Here is a 17093-nt window from a genome sequence, read left to right as displayed (position 1 = left end):
ATACTGCCAGCCTCTTATTACTGCAATACTTTGTGTACACCTTCATCATAATCTCCGGATAAAAAGACAGGCCATGGTACAGGGACTTTCAACCTTTTATTTAAAAACAATTAAAAAAATATTTACAAAAATATAGGCTCAGTATGAGTTTTATTATAGCCTCTTGAAATTAGTCACAATTCAAAAATCTACTAGAAGCTATCCGCCAAGAAGGATAAAAATATTGGCATACCCAGTTCAAGTTTAATTTTTTTTTTAGAAAACTTGGTAAAAAGTCTTACCGAATATGTATTTTAAAAATCAATTATGGTCATTTGATTAAACAAGTAATGGGTTTATTTTACTGATTGTTTTCACTTAAGTTTTATTTATGCATTTTACAAATGTTTCTAGTTCATTACCAGTTGCCGACTCCTGATTTATTGCAACATCTCAGTTTGCAATGAAATCCATTGTTGGCTCATCGGGAGATTAATTAATTTACTGTCTAATTAACGTCTAATGAAACTTATGTAAACAAACTTATCTTAATATTCTCTCCATAGTGCCTTTTAGCATATAAAACACAGGTTTGTTATAGATGAGTTCTCAACTGTTATGTAATCCATAGAATAGTGAGATATGATTATAATTTAAGCACATAATAGAGTTGTGCTACGAATTTGCTACGCTCCAATAAATGTTTTCGGTTCTATGGAAAAGGTTCTTTGAATACTAGACTTAAAGTTCCGAATATAAAATATTTGGAGTATATTTTTTCGGAGCTTCGACATGTGGGCTTATAACGCCTTTTTGTATCTATCTATTTTTGGATCCAATTCGCTGATCGAGTGATATTTTTCGTAGCCTAGAGCTAAGGTCTTTGATTCAAAGGTTCTAGGTTTGATAATTGATACCCATCTCTGATTAGATTCTACTTGGAAACATAGATAGCAACTATTTCTCAGCATTGGTACATCTATACAAATTTCATCAATTTTACAGAACTTGCAATAGTAACCTTCTGGACAACCTTCAGGGTTGCCATCTATCAAGAGTCACGTCGTTTAAGAAGTCAACACAACATTTTTGATTGCTGTTTAAAATATATATAATAAATAAATCTATTTTTGGACTCAATTGGCTGATGGTAGGAGCAGTTCGTCGAATTGTTTAACAAATGATTAGTTTTACGTATTGATAACTAAATATTTTTGGAAACCTTGGTTTGATGATAAGAATTTGATTTAGCAACTACTGGTTTCGGATTTGAGACCTACCTCGACCAGCTTGTTATCAAGCAGTAGTGATATGAGCACATAATATCATTGCAATAAAATTATAGGTGCCAAATATTAAGTAAGATCGAGAAACTATCAGTGATTATTTTAGCACAAATTTAATTTCTTCAAGATAATTAAATATTATGATATTCATGAAACTGTACGATATATATAAATGATTTTTTTAGTTCAAGTACGATCCAGTGATGAAATGGATAGGCTGTATTTAAAACACTGTAATTAAAGTGTTCGTTCATAAAACGATTTTCCACAGAATAGTAATTATCGCAGTTTTATGCAAATTTATAATTTGAATTACATTGTGTGATATAAATGAAGATACAAATATACAAATAGAAAGATCTCTATATAGTTAAGGATGGTTGAATCTATTTTGCATACTGTTTTTTATACATACGTTATATATTTATATATAAATAAATAAATGTATATATATATGCAAAACTCTCTGACAATGGACAATTTCATCCTTGACTATGCAAACCATTAAAATATTTAATATGGATAGTATTGATTTGAAATTGAAATTTCATGTTATTTTATTTTTGGAAAATTGATTCATTTAAAATCACCACACTTATTTTATAACATGTACACATAGGGTAAGCGGGTAAAATGGTCCACCACCGATATCATAAGTTAATAATTTTTCAAAAATAATATTTGAAACTAGAGGTAGAAGATGTGTAACCAGCCATCATCTTGATCCTTACGATGTTGCTATCAGGAGATATATATCAATGTTTGAAAATCCATAACAAAAGTATTTTCTTTCGTTTATTGGTCATTAGTACTGTTGTTTAGTTTTCGAGACCTTAATATAATTTTCAAGTATACGTTATTTGTTAGCGGTTAGCATCAGAATATTTCAACTTAACTTTCCATTTTCCAATGAAAATTGGACATGCAATTTTAGGTTTGGGTATTCATTCCAAAGGTCTAAGTTTGTGAATAAATATAGGCGATTTATCTTACATGAATATAGTCTCTTATTATTTCGAATTAAATTTCCATTTTACAATTTCTATCAAATATCAAATTGTTTGGCTGTTACTAAGCGGATATTCTGTAGTCGACAATGTGGTGATGGTGGTCAATGAATTCGACGTGTTTTCGTGTATGGCGCCGGCACAAGACACAACCGTCACCGTAATGATAGTTGGCTTAAAACATTGAAATAAAAAACACTTCAATGAGATTTGGTTAAAGGCTTACGTCCATATAATGTTCGCTTTCGTATGTAGAGGAGACTAGGATAAATGGTAAATGGTAAAAAATAAAGATGGTAGTCATTGTAACCTGATTCGTCAGTGTAGTAAATAGTTGGGATCGAAGTTAAAATTTTTAATTATTTGCTTACATATTATTGATTCTATTTCTAGGCAAACCAAATGGATAATCAAATACAGTCCATAAACAGTCATCAATGATATTATACTTCTTATACCCATAAAGCACTTTCTTATTTAGTACTAGCAAAAGATCTTGACAATGGAAATAATATGTGGTTCAACTAGCGTAGTATTTAACACCACTATATTTCTAATAATTTTCTTCATCATTGTAGATTCGGTTATCATTGATTTTTGTTGAGAACTAAATTTACATCCTTATTAGTTAATTAAAAGTACACATTATAGTTCTATATTATAATCATCAGTATATTTTTTCTATCGAATGGGAAATTAACTATTGAGCCCCCTGAGTTACTTTTCCAAAATGTTTATATTCCAACTGCCCATTATCAAATTTGCTAAATGACCTAAACTGGACTGCTGTATAATATAAATATAAATAATAATATAAATATAAATAATAATATAAATATAAATAATAATAATGCTTATAGATTTTGTTGTAGTATCTACATGCAAATTGTATTATAATATATATGAGTAAGTCTTTAAAAGTGATGTATTATTTACACAAGCTTTTTTTTTTCAAGAAATGTTGGAAGTTTGCCTAAAGATTAAGTGGGACATCCATCTTCTATTCACTAGGCTCGTTAAAAGAAATTTTATTTTTATGAAACGTAAAAATTATACGCATGCGCTATAATTTCTATCTAATAATTAGATTATCCAACCAACAAAAATACAATATTTAATTTTAAAATGACTAACAATTTAAAAAAACGCTGCTGGCTAGTAATATTTCATCACGTCTGGGCCACCTGTATGGTTAACTTATTTATAAAAAAACATAAATTCAGAAAACTCTAAATATTATTATAATTGATCAAGTTGCAAACTAAGTCATTGCGGTTTTCAGCTTAGATGGATGAATTGAATCTTTAGATTTGCTGGCAGAGTTCAAATGTAAAATACATTTTGTTAATGTAGGCAGTTTAGTCCATCAGTAAAAAATAAGTTTTTTGATCCATTGCCTAGTTTTCGTTGTGTGTTAAGTGAAATATGGAAAATCAAATCGAAAATGTTTGGCATATTTTATTTCTGCAAAGGTAAAGAGACAAATTAAGAAGTCCTAAAAAAATGAAAATTGTTTTGGCAGTCTAGGTGAAGATGATTAAAAAAGAATTGTTTACTTTGAACTGTATCATCTTAATGATCAATTCTGATGTCTACACTAAACAACTTACGAATATAACCATGTATTTGAAAATAGCGACCTAAATTGGCAAATCAAACCGGTGATTTATTTCATTTTTGACATCACCTATCTTTGGTTACTCGGCAAAAATTATTGGAGCTTGGTTGGGATGTTTTGCCATATCCACCCTGTATGGTCTTGACTTTGCACCTTCTGGTTACTTTTTGTTTCTATTTTTACGAAACTTCTTAGATGGTAAACAATTCAATGATCATGATGGTGTCAAAATGTACCTTGATTCAGTGTTTGCTGATAAAAACCAGAAGATTTATGAAAGTGAGATGATGATGCTGCTTGAAAGATGATGAAAAGTGATTGATCAAAATGGACAATACATTACAAAATGAAGTTATTAAGGTTCATGAAAAAAGTCTTTGATTTTCTAACCAAAATCAGCAACTACTTGTAGTATCCAACTACTAACTAAATATATAAATAACTACAGAGTGATAATCATTTTATAAATTTCTACCTCTTTCTAACTTTAATTCAACCAATAGTGCGAGAGAATACGAATTATATGAGCATGTCTTTATATTTCGTCAAGCATCCTCAACCTCCTCTAAATAATATATGTTGTTCACTACGAAAAAATACGAAAGTTGTAAAACAACTCAACGCCTCTGCAGTACCGCGTACCGCGTGTGTAGCGTATAGAGCGTGGATCGCGAGACCGTACTCGACCGTACGCCGCGGCTTACGTGCGGAGTGTGGGCGCTGCCGAGCGATATGTGAATATGCGCTCTTCTTGGCCGAGAGAGGAATTTTGAGAGTTCGTTTACGAGAGAATAGTAACAGGGCCGAACAGGATAGAGGATTTATATCACTAGAATATATTTTTAATGATTCATTATGCGTAAAGTGCTATTGGAGCATAGCACTGTACGGATCAGAGACATGGACTCTGACAAGACAAGCAGAAAGTTCTTTGAATCATTTAAATCGGACGCTTAGTTCCCTCAAAAACTGCCATTTTTTGCACATTTAGCTCCGTATCTTTGAAATGGCTGGGCCTGCCTTTGCCAAAATCTGATAGACACTTCTGCCAAACATTACTAATTGAATGTTTTTTAGAACATTCAAATCGGATGCTGCGTTCTCTTAAAAACTCGATTTCTATTTTCTGCACTCTTTGCTCTTTATCTCCGTAACTGTTGGATCTGCCTTTGCCAAAAACTAATCAGCTCTTCTTCCTATCAATAGGAATCGAATGTTTTTTAAACCATTCAAATCGGTTAATCCGTGCGCCCGAAAACGTGACTGGAAATTTGTATTCATACATACATACATACACACACACACATCCATTTTTTCTGAGGTATGCCAAAATGTTCAGAAACCTTCAAAACGTCGAGAAATGTAAAAATTTTCAATTTCGATTTTTGTACGATTACAATAACTTACCCTACGGGAAGTTAATAAGTGACTTTAAAATTTGAATGCTATAGCATCCACGTCATTCTGCATCAGAAAATGAATGCTATAGCAATCGAGGCCGCGAATGTGTTAATAGGCTTATTTTCTGATTCTTTTACTATGGAAAATTTCTTAACCCATGGAAAATTTACTGATACTTCTATTGTTTGACATAAATCATCTACGCCTTAGGTCAATGTTATGACTTTAGTATATTTGTTTTGTAGCAATTACAATTATAACAAACTCATTTGACTTCCCTACGGTTACGGTAAATTATATATCATACATAAGTAGACTTGGAGCAAATTTTTGTTTTTGTATAGCGAAGAAAATGTCTTTTGTCTGGGTATGTCGGACTCAATACCGCCTGGGCATAATACCGACTAAAACCAACTTTTCTATCTCTTGCCACGGAAATCGTCCTTAGGCGCATTACTTCATGTGGGGAGGATCTAGAATGCTATGATTCTTTTTTTATTATACTTTCTCCTAATTAGTGCCATTCGCTCTTCTTTCCGAAGTTCGCAAGTCTATTAAAACTTCATTTTATAATTAAAAACTGCTGTTAAATTATGATTTTATAACTGACTCATAATGATAACAATCAAGTTTTTAAATACAAGTTTGTCTGCGGTTTTTTGATTAAAGAATAACATAAAATCAATGAGCATTCATTAAATAAACATCATCAATGAACAAATATCATGGTCTATTTGTGCATCATATTTAAGGTTAAGCATATTTATTACTTCATTATGCAATTTTCAAAGTTATGTAAATACCGAAAATTGTTTGTACTAATTTTTAATTTCAATTGAGATAACTATTACGTATTAATCATCGTAATAGGCTAAGTATTTTTGCCGCTTTTTGTCATAAGATTTTTTATGTAAAAGCATAAAAACTTATCTAAATATAAACACAATTTAATTGTTCAAGGAAAACACTTGAACTTGAAACGCTGATTTTGTAATTCATTGACATTGAAAAACAAACTGTTTGATATATTTTTACGTGTAGTAGTAAAATTACTCAAAATTACGTAAATTTAATGTTTGAAATTATATATATATATATATATATATATATAAATATATATAAACATTATCATTATTAATTATATTAATGATCTAATCAACGTCTGGTATGACTAGACATTATTATAAACATAAAAAAATATGAACAAATGGTGACAAAAATGTATATGAATTCACATATACATATATATTCATAAATATATTCATAAATATTTTACCAACATTCCGAATTTCATTATTTCACAAAATGTATGAAAAAGTAGCCTTATCAATATTAAATACTTGGAATTCAATTTCAGTTTGATTCCGAGAAGTTCTTCGTCGGAAACTTTCTAGGAAAATTTATTCAATAACTTCCATAAATATGACCTTCTATTTATTTGTATTAATATGTAGGAAATTGGGTGTTTTAAGTCTTTCAAATCAAAAGTTTTCATGATTATTTTGATTATTTGAATCTTCTAGCTAATAACTTAATTATATGTTTTCTAAAATAATTTAGTTGCTATTTATTAATGCTAGTTAATTTTTTAAATATGTAAGCTGGGTTATTAGTTCAATACTGTTGTATATAGAAGGGAAAGACTAAATCAAAATGATTCTTGTTTAATATATATTAATTTTTAATAAGACTTCAACATAATAATGCATCTGTTTCCATATTTTATTTTTATTTTTATTTTCTTAGAATTTTTAAATTCACAAATCATAACACCACCATTTTTTTAGTTATATAATAGTCGTAATGTTTTACAATATTTACATTAGGGTTATAAAATCTTGACGGTTTTTCATCGCTAGTTTTTTCAAAGCTAATAAAATGTATTATTGCTAATAGAAAATAAACAGAAATCGAGGTCTAATATTGATTGTGATAGATATTTTTCATAGTACCCACTATAAATCCTATTACAACTTCAATTTACCTGCCGTAGCATGTATATTGCTAGTTACCTGAAGAAGTACTTATTCTAATAACACAGCACATAATAGTTTTTCTTACAAAAAATAACGTCAATGGATGTAATGGAACTATTTTAAGATACAAATAAGGCAAATAGTTAGTTTATGGTTTGCAGGAATGGGTTTTGAATTGCGACAGTGGAATAAGTTTCACTATTGAAGAAATTGATATCAAGATAGTGCGATGAAATAAAATAAAATGTTGTTATTATACTATCTTTTATAAGTTATTTTTGGCTTGAGTGAAACTCTTGACTCAGGTTTTGCTAAAATATGATTTGCTTTCATGATTTTGTATTCTCAATGTTTCAAGTCATTCTGAATCGATTGACACCCAAAATAGTACAAAATTTCGTCGATGATTTCTCTAAAACGGATGCACCGATTACAAAAATTTAAGCACCATTTGATGACGCTCGAAAGAAGTACTAACTTGTCTTGAGAGACGATTGGCAGAGCCGTTTCTTTACAATTACCAGATAAGTGCAAAATGTTTCGTCAATATTTGTGCCAAAAATCCTGAACTAATTTTGAAAATTTAAAGCTGTTTGAAAGATTCACTTAGAAATCGTGTTGTTTTCGGTCATTTCTTCCTAATTAATTGAAAATTTTAATGAATATTCTAGATAATATAGAATAATAATTTAGAGTTCATAGCCTTAACCAGTAGGTATACTAAAATATTATAATCATACTAAAATTATTAAATATTCAAATAGGTTTCTAATGTAGGGCATCGTTTCAATTTGATTTTTTATTTCTCTTCCATTATGACTTGATTAAAAGTCAAAAATCCTTTTACATTAGTTTTTTACCATGGTGCAATTAATTATTTTAATAAGGATAAATTGCTTTCTCAAAGCAAAATAATTAAGCGAGACATCAAGTCGTAAAGTGCTGTATGCATGCTATAATCTGCTGCTGGAAAAGAGAAGTCGGATTCGGAATTGCCGCTCGTCGTTCTGTTCTATGAAGAACTTTTAGTATTGTCGGTGACAGCAACCTTAGTTTCCACTTAAATGCCCTGGAAACGAATGTCCACTCGTAACGATCTTCTTATACTGGTCCGCATTTTGTTTTAATAGAAATATATATATATATATATATATATATATATATATATATATATATATATAAAGCTTTCGAGAGTTTGGAGATATGTTTCTGAAGAGATGAAATGGATCGATCAGGTAATAGATGAAGAAGTAAAAGGTGAAGTAAAGGAAACTCGGTCGGATCCATATTTGGCAAAGTGTTTTCTGTACGACTGAAAGTAAGAAGAATGCAGATGGTTTACGACTTACAGGAGGAGAAATATAGAATATTGTGGCAGAAGTCGTGTGATATCGACTTTAAAATTACAGTCTGACCATTGTTGTTGTGTAGAAATGATGGTGATTGTTTTTTGCGTTTCCAGTCAAGTTGCTTTGTCACTGGTAAATTCGGAGCGAAAGCAAATAGCAAGGCGATGCTCCATTAACTTCATTTGTAACATGTCCGGTGGATGTTATTTACGTGTTCACTAATTGCCAAGCCTATTGAAACACTTTGCAATTGAAATCAAGTAAAACTGTACATCGTATTTTATTTCAACTCTCTACCATGTCACTGTCCAATTTCATTATCCAAATAACCATAGATTTTTTATGGAGCATATAGATTTTAATTCTACCGTATTATTATAATGATGATTTATTACAAAAGTGATCAAAGGGCTTTACGCTCAGGTTTCCACAGAATAATATAACAAAGTATCAGGGTTATATGTGTGCCATGGACGATTTATGCAAATAAACTACCGCGTGATTCATCCTAGTGAAAACGTCGACTAAGGAACAGTGGAAAAACAACAGCTATTGTGTTCTTGGTATTGCTTCACGGAAACGAGAGGAGTTTAGTGAAATACAGTATATTCTGTATATAATAGCATTATAATGGACTACGATATATTATAGTACATCATAGCATCGCTATCTGTTAAGGAGAACAGTGCTAAGAGTAGATATGATGCTGTATATATAGGGTATCCTAAAACTTAACATCAAGCAAAAACGGGGTGATAGTATTGATCATAACTACCACAATAAAAAATTACTAGCAAAACTCGTGTTATTTATAGATTGTTATTTTTCTTACTAACTTTTGATTACGAGACTATCAAGTATTTTACCATTTTACCTTCCTGATTGGAGGTACCAACTTTTGATAAACTTTGCTAATATACTTCAGTACATTTTTTTTGAAGGCGGCTTCTCAAAGTTCATCATTTTTTTAAGTTTTTCTTATCATTTATAGTTCAACAAGAAGCCTTGATTCTTCAAAACTTGGGGCAATTGTCTCATTATTTTTGACTAGGTTCCTAGAAATGTTGTTTACGATTAGGATTTTGACGACGTTTAAAGCTTAAATAAACCAAATTAATAAAAATTAACCACAATAACCGAAAACTGCTCACATTTTCACCAAAGCTCCAGGTTACACTTAAAAGCTTATAATTTTCCATTGTTTTTTCACTAACTTTTTTCATGTTAGTTATGATTGGTACTATCACCGTTTTGGCTTGACTTTGATTTCTGGGTCACCTGAGTCTGGATTAGGATATTTAGTAATATTCATATTTATATATTATAATATGTATCAATTTACTACGAAGATCCAGTTTTATTTTGGCATTTGAGGATAAAAAGGTACTTACAAAAATAGAAGCGAGCTGACAGATTCTTGATATTTTTAGATTTTAAATTGGTAAACGCAATCGATAATTCTCTATAGGTTGTTGATGTTTTGCAAGAGCATTATACCTCATTAAATTAACGTACAAACATAATCCTCTTATACTGATCAGACGATTGGACATTTCTCCTTGATTTTGTTCATCAGCGTTGAATATGTGATCTACGAATAATTTACTTCAAACCAGATTCTGAAAAGACTAATAGTAAAAATAGATAAATATTTCTGTAATAAATGGAAATTTATAGCTGGTTATCGATCATTTTATTTTATCGTTCAGAATTACTAAAATTTATTAAGAGCAGAAATGATGCTACATAGGAGAGACAGGGTACGGTTGTGCCAGGGTACGAAAGTGTCCGTCGTTATAACACCTAAATTATACTGATTTTTACGTAGGGTCATTATAGTATGCTAAACCTTTTTATCTTTCAAATGTTGTCTTTTGGAATCTTCTTTTTCAGTCTTCTTGAAATTGGCGTCTCAAGAAGTTCAGCAGCAACTTACTCTATATCTTAATCTATTAATTATTTTCATAGTGTAATTTGCGTCATGTTGTATGACAATTCCTCCATATATGACTTCTGAAGCTAATAATATCTTTTGCGGCGATTGTGTTGCAAAAGCTATTCATGTTTTCCGCGTTTTCCGACTTTTCCGCAACGCTGACAAAAGCAAAAGCAAAAGCCATTGCCTGGCCTGGCCGCTGACGTGATATTGTCACGCGACGTAGATTAATTGAGAGTTATTAGAGAAAAATATAATCAACTCGCCTATTGCGGTTATAAGTTCATAAAGCTCGGCGGTTCGAAAGGAATATGATATGCTTTATTATTCATTTTAATATTTTCGAACTCCACTCCACTCTGGCTAATGAAAAAGGCGGACATTGATAGATAAAAGTTATAGTTTTATAGATCTTTCCATAATGGAAATGGACGATTTGCACTTTTTCTCGTACGAAATTAATTTATTTGTAATATTTGTATATTTTCAAGTCAAATATTCATATTTTGCATATGCAATACAACTGCTATGATTATGTTAAAGCTCAAAATTCTAATCAGTCTGTTTTAGTTCGAAAGGAGAAGTTTATGCTATTGCCAAAAAAGTCGATTTGATCAGTTTATGTTTTCTCAATATCTCACGTCTCAAGTTCCTATTGATTGATTCTCATTTATTTTGAACTTGTCCAAAGGTAAAATACCTCTTACTAGTTTACATTCTTAAAATCAATTGATTAAAGTTTCATATTTGTTCAACAAATAGTTGCTATGTTGATATTAAACTTTACCATTGTAATTGGTTTCATTAGCTGTTCAAATTAGTTACTCCAGAACTTTTTTACAATATTCATATTTTATTTCAACAGTAGTGATTGCTTGTTTATTAAGGAAAATAATTTTTGAGACTGATTCTTAATAATTGGACTATCAATCCTTCAAATGTTATATTATACTTCAACAATAAAAGTGTAATTTTTACCTTTTTAGCGATTTCAAACAGAATTCTTGTGAAGTTTAATTATATTTAATAAATTAAATTTTAATTGCTCGAGAAAGAGGAATAGTTCAAAGCAATATAAATATAATGAAAATTAAAATGTAGGGTCAAGACCAAGCCGATTTCCCAGGAAAGATTTATAAAATGTAGTTTGTTTTTAGTACTATTTGTACTAGATATTATTCATTCATTCGCTTTGTGAAAATGCTTGTGGGTTTTCAAATGAATGCTTGTGAATTCTCATTAAAACCAACATTCATTTTTATTAAATGTGTAAAATTTATATTATACTTACTAGTTAATGTATGAGAGAAAATTATTATCCAGAATAGATCATTTGTTGATTTTACCTTTTCAATTACATTTTCATTACCTTATCTTTCATAGTATTTGTACATTTTATTTATTATTGATTATAATATTTACAAAACAAATCTTGCTCTATTGCTTTCTATTATAATAATGCTACTAGTAATTATTTATCAAACTCTTATTTATACATTGTGATTAAGTACGTTATGTTTATTATATTTAAATAAACATTTATAGTTTATCAATGATATTAGTAGCAGTTGTATATATTTTTTATGATTTTCTCATTAGATATAATTATTTATTATTGTTACTGAAACATACTCTAAAACAATAGATTCGTATGATAAGATTTTTATGGTCCGTTGACACAGCTATTAGTTAATTTGTTATTAAATGGATAAATGATATAGATGATCCTAAACTTTTAACTTTTAAGAGAATTGCTTTATCCAAGTTGCCAAGACTTGCTTTATTCAAAACTAAGTACATATAACAAAACACTAAACACAAATAAATAAGCTGAATTCAAAGTTTAATTCCATGAAAAAATCCTAATAAATGATTATTTCTAATAGTATTTTAATTAAATTGTTTATAATCAGTTGGTGAATGGGTGTATAGAATATCAGACATTTAATAAATGTAGAGTACTGTTATTAGAATTGTATTTTATCTAGATATATTAAGAAGTTATATATACAAAGCACAAAATTTCAATAGTCATAAATTGTGATTTTTCGTGGAATATAGCTTTGTAATTTAGTATATTTGATTTTTATTACTTTATATTTTCTGTTGTACTTAATAATTAAATTACAGAAAGTATTGACAAATAGAATTTTTTTGGAAAGTATAGAAACTACTTTGGCATCATCATCTATATATATATATATACAATTTAATAACATATTAAAAAATTAAAGATTTTAAGTGATCAATAACAATGAATTTCCATGGTATCTTGATCTATTATAAAATAATGATGATTAAGGGTGATGATACATAATTAATAATAATTTCACAATAAATATTAATGAAAGTTATATACGCGTATATAAGAACATTTCAATCAGCGAATTCCATTAAAATTTATAGAATATTTCCTAGTTCTTAAGAGATGTTTAACTTGGAATAAATCTGATTTTAAAAACGTTCTCTTACTGCACGTATTCATTTTAACACAGAGTAATGAATGCATTTTATAATTGAGTAATCTCATTCTGTCATGAAGCATTTTAATTATTTTGTTCGTCGTTTTAATTTCGAATTTCAGCCAACTTTTCCTTATAACTCTTGGCATAGCAGCCAGAATTTATGAAATAGTTTTTATTTAATTTCTTCCGACGAAGAATTCACGGAATATACTAACAGCACTTAAAAACACATTTAATGGAAATTTGATTTTCATACATATTTATAAATATACATAACTTCCATACATCTTTATAAATATTCATACTTTGAACTTCTGCTGCCAATTACATCCTTAATAAAAGGAATATTGAGGTCGTCATGGATGATTTTATTACTAACATACCAAGGTGCGTCGGTGATGCCTTAAGATTTTGGATAACATCCGTTGCATTAAAACAATGTTGGATATGCTGGCGCAACCCCAAAGCTCTATACCGTAGGTCCAGATGGGCTTTATTACAGATTTATATATCAACAGCTTGTTGTCAAGCGATATGATTGATTTGCGCCTCTTTAGCCAATTCAGATCTGCAATCTTCTATTTAACAAAAATAAAAATGTTGTGATATAAACCTATTTGTTATGTCTTTCCTTTATTCATTTCTATGATCTATTTTATAACCTGATTGGATCGAGCAGGTAGAGAATTTAGTTTCGTAAAACGATTCGTTGTGTACAAGTACAATGAAATCGAATCAAGCTACATGTCCCATTGTCATCTCCCATTACAAGCGTTGTATTAGATACACAATGCAATCGTGTAATAATAATGAATTCATATCTATCTATTCAGGATCGTCTCATTATCGGCGATGGTGTGGCTGTGTAGTGTCCCTCGGCCGCTCCGTGTGCGATAGCGCACAAAGCAAACAATACAGGCAGCGATCCAGTAATGCGTGACCGTCCGCGAGTAAATTGTAAATCATTGTAATTATTGCATCGAATTAGCATCACAGAGCGATGCGAATATGCTAAATCAGTTGAGTGGCTCAGATACGTTTCGATGTTTAACATTGAAATCTAATAATAAAGGTGTACCAATGATAAAAATCTGGAATATACGCCAAGCGGGAAATCGACGATCTGCACTGATTAAAGCCAGTAGGTACCTACTGTGCTGTATGTTTGACTTACAGCTAAAAGCTGATCAGTTCAGCTACTACCCATACGAAAATCAGTAAAGTGCGACTTAAGCTCTTTCACTGATACTTGCAAACTTTTCTCTATTTTAACAAAAACACGATTTTACAATTAAATTTACATCTGTTAAACATCTTCCATATTCAAAAAAAGCGTGAACATCTAGAACACCTTCGAAGGTCGATGAATTGGCTCCTCTTCTTTATATTTATCCTCAGTAGTAGATCAAAACTGTCGATGTACAATAAAATTTTATTATACAAAGTTATTCTCAAACCAGTTTGGATGTATGGCATCCATCTATGGGGTGCTGCTAAAGTCAGTAACTTACAAATGATGCAACGATTTAAAAAATAATACTCAGACAAGCAATATCCGCGCCAAGGTATGTACCGACATGGCTAATTTACCAAGACACTGATACACTCACAATCAGTGAAGAAATTAAAAAGAGTGCCCATAATTTCAAGACTAACTAAAATTGACCACCATCCAAACGATCTGATTGCAAGTCTTTACAACACCACACACAATATAAGATTAAAAAGAATACAATTAATAGATCTAACACATTAATCAATAATAAGTTGTTCTACCATATTATTTATGATAGGTGAGTGTATGTATGTGTATATGTTGTCTGTGTAATGTACTTTGTTTATAATTGTATGTATATTTGAGTTTCTTCTTTTTCTTTATTATACCAAAATTAAAATATAATTTAGTACACTAATAAAAGGTAAACCACTGGTTTTTCCTTTTAAAATTTAATATGTTATTTGTCAAACTAATTACTCAATGTCTTTCTATTTAGACAGATTGTAATTTATAAGAAAATAAAAAAATTAAAAAAATCGTACAATTACCGTAGGGTAAGTTATAGGAATCGTCTAAAATCAAAACTGAAAATTTTTGCATATCTTTACGTTTCAAAGGTTTCTGAACATTTTTCCATACTTTGAAAAAAATTATGTATGTTTTTGTGTGCGTATGTAGGGAAAGTGCAGCGATTCGGAGATACGGAACAAAAAGAAATTAAAAAATCCTTATAGAGTATTATCAAACAACCTTGAATTTTTTGAAATAGATGAATGCATTTGTGAAGAAAAGGTCTAATTTGACCAATATGAACACACATGCTGTCGAACGATTAAGAATGCTTTTGAACGTGCCGAAGACATAAACTTCGTCGGGTAGTTACAAACCCAAAATCGTTTTCATATGTTTTCATTTCAACATCATTTTCTGATTCATATCCTTGATTTTCCTCTCAAAATGACTACAATCAAATATTACTGTATTTTTGTATCACTTACCTTTATTATTTTTCTATTCCAGCCTACCGACGGTTACTACCGATGTGTCGCCACGTCGCCGTTACAGCCGCACAGTCTGCCGCAAGGAGCAGCATCCTCGTCTTCCAATGCAGGCGCACAAACTTGTTCCAATTCCAACGTTGGCAGTTCCGTGGTTGTTGTATCAGCTGGAGGCGTCCTAAGTCATGTGCGCCCAACTGGAGCAGAGGATCTTAGACGAAGGATGAGTGGTACAATCTGCTCCAGCAGCGGATTGGCTACGCCAACCGTCGTTTTGCCAACGCAAGTTGCTGCTGCAGTTTATGACGAGTTTTGCGAAAGCGAGGACGATTTAAGGAACGAGGATATATTATTCAACACGGAAACAGGTCAGTGGTAATAGTAATAATAATAATAATTCAAATTTTAATTCAGTCCAGTAGAAGTTGAGACATCTTGGGTATCGATGGAAAGACCGATTTGAGAAAAATGCGTTTATAGATTTGCGAAGGAAACAGGAGCACTGTAGTGCTTTCCGAAAATAATTCAAAAGTTGAAAAATTTTTCTGTACACATATTTTTGAGCAGCTAAACTTTGAAAATATATTAAAAACATAATTGATCTTTTAAAAATCTAGACCAGAATAGCCTTTGCTCTGAAAAATGTATAAATATTTAATACTTTATGATTTGTTGGTGGACGCAGTCCTATGTTTTGCTGGATGTTACAAAGTTTCTACCAGTTTTATGTATAGTTAAAAAAAGAAACGTTGATTTACGGAAATATTAATTATTTCTGCTGAAACCATGAGGCAGTAGATTTTTTATGAATGATATTTGCTACAATGCTAACGTTCCAACTCTGTCATGTCAGTTTTTTCTACAGTTAGTTTGCTTTTTCACTTCCCAAACGACTATATGTATGACATGTCATATATTATTCATAGAATTCCATATCTATCTTTACATTTGACAAAACATCCCAGAGGATTTCAGTAGAAGTCCACCTTCTTCACGGATATCGAGTCAGTCTGGAAATATATCTCTATTCCCTTGTTAGTAGAGTTTAGCGTAGGGATTTGCGTTAATTAATTCTGTTTAATATTTGTTAAAATGCAGCAGAATAAAAGATTAAACTTGCAGAGCACAATTAAAATTTCAAATTAATTAAATATTTTAATTGTATCTGTACAATTCGTTTTGTAATGCATATTACATTGTATGTGGGCCTCCACAGCGTATTCTACAACAGCTCGGAGTGTGTGCATAATTTACGTTTACACTAATTAAATTCAACGCGATGCGTCAGTAATTAAATGCAACCCAATGAGAATAACGAATCCGGTAATCGCCTCATGTTTGATATGATATAGTTGTAAAACGGTAGCGTTTCTTAAACGTCGTTATAAAACTTTCGAATTAATCACTTATCGCACCATTTACATACCTGAATTAATCACCTCTTAGAAATACGTTTAAGGCTGTCCGTATTGTATTACTATCCGTATTATATTTGATAGCGTTATTTGATGTCAACTGGACCTAAATCAGAGGTTCCAGATTCGCTCCTGCTTCGAGCAGCCTGTTGTCAAGCAGTAGTG

General features: G+C 30.5%; 1 protein-coding gene across 4 annotated transcripts in view; it reads left to right on the top strand.

The window, feature by feature from the left end:
• The window catches only part of LOC113383295, a 69447-nt gene that overhangs the window by 19063 nt on the left and 33291 nt on the right, over nucleotides 1–17093 (top strand). For all 4 annotated transcript variants that reach the window (XM_026621555.1, XM_026621557.1, XM_026621556.1 and 1 more), the window contains exon 3: nucleotides 15536–15881. In XM_026621555.1, the coding sequence (XP_026477340.1) occupies nucleotides 15536–15881 (346 nt within the window). The remainder of the gene's footprint in view (nucleotides 1–15535; nucleotides 15882–17093) is intronic.

The sequence above is a fragment of the Ctenocephalides felis genome, unplaced genomic scaffold (genome assembly GCF_003426905.1).
Source record: "Ctenocephalides felis isolate EL2017-DRISC unplaced genomic scaffold, ASM342690v1 CF-g0.4_SCAFFOLD_03570, whole genome shotgun sequence".
NCBI lineage: Eukaryota > Metazoa > Arthropoda > Insecta > Siphonaptera > Pulicidae > Ctenocephalides > Ctenocephalides felis.
The sequence above is the reverse complement of the archived record's forward strand: the minus strand, read 5'-3'. Positions and strand labels throughout refer to the sequence as shown.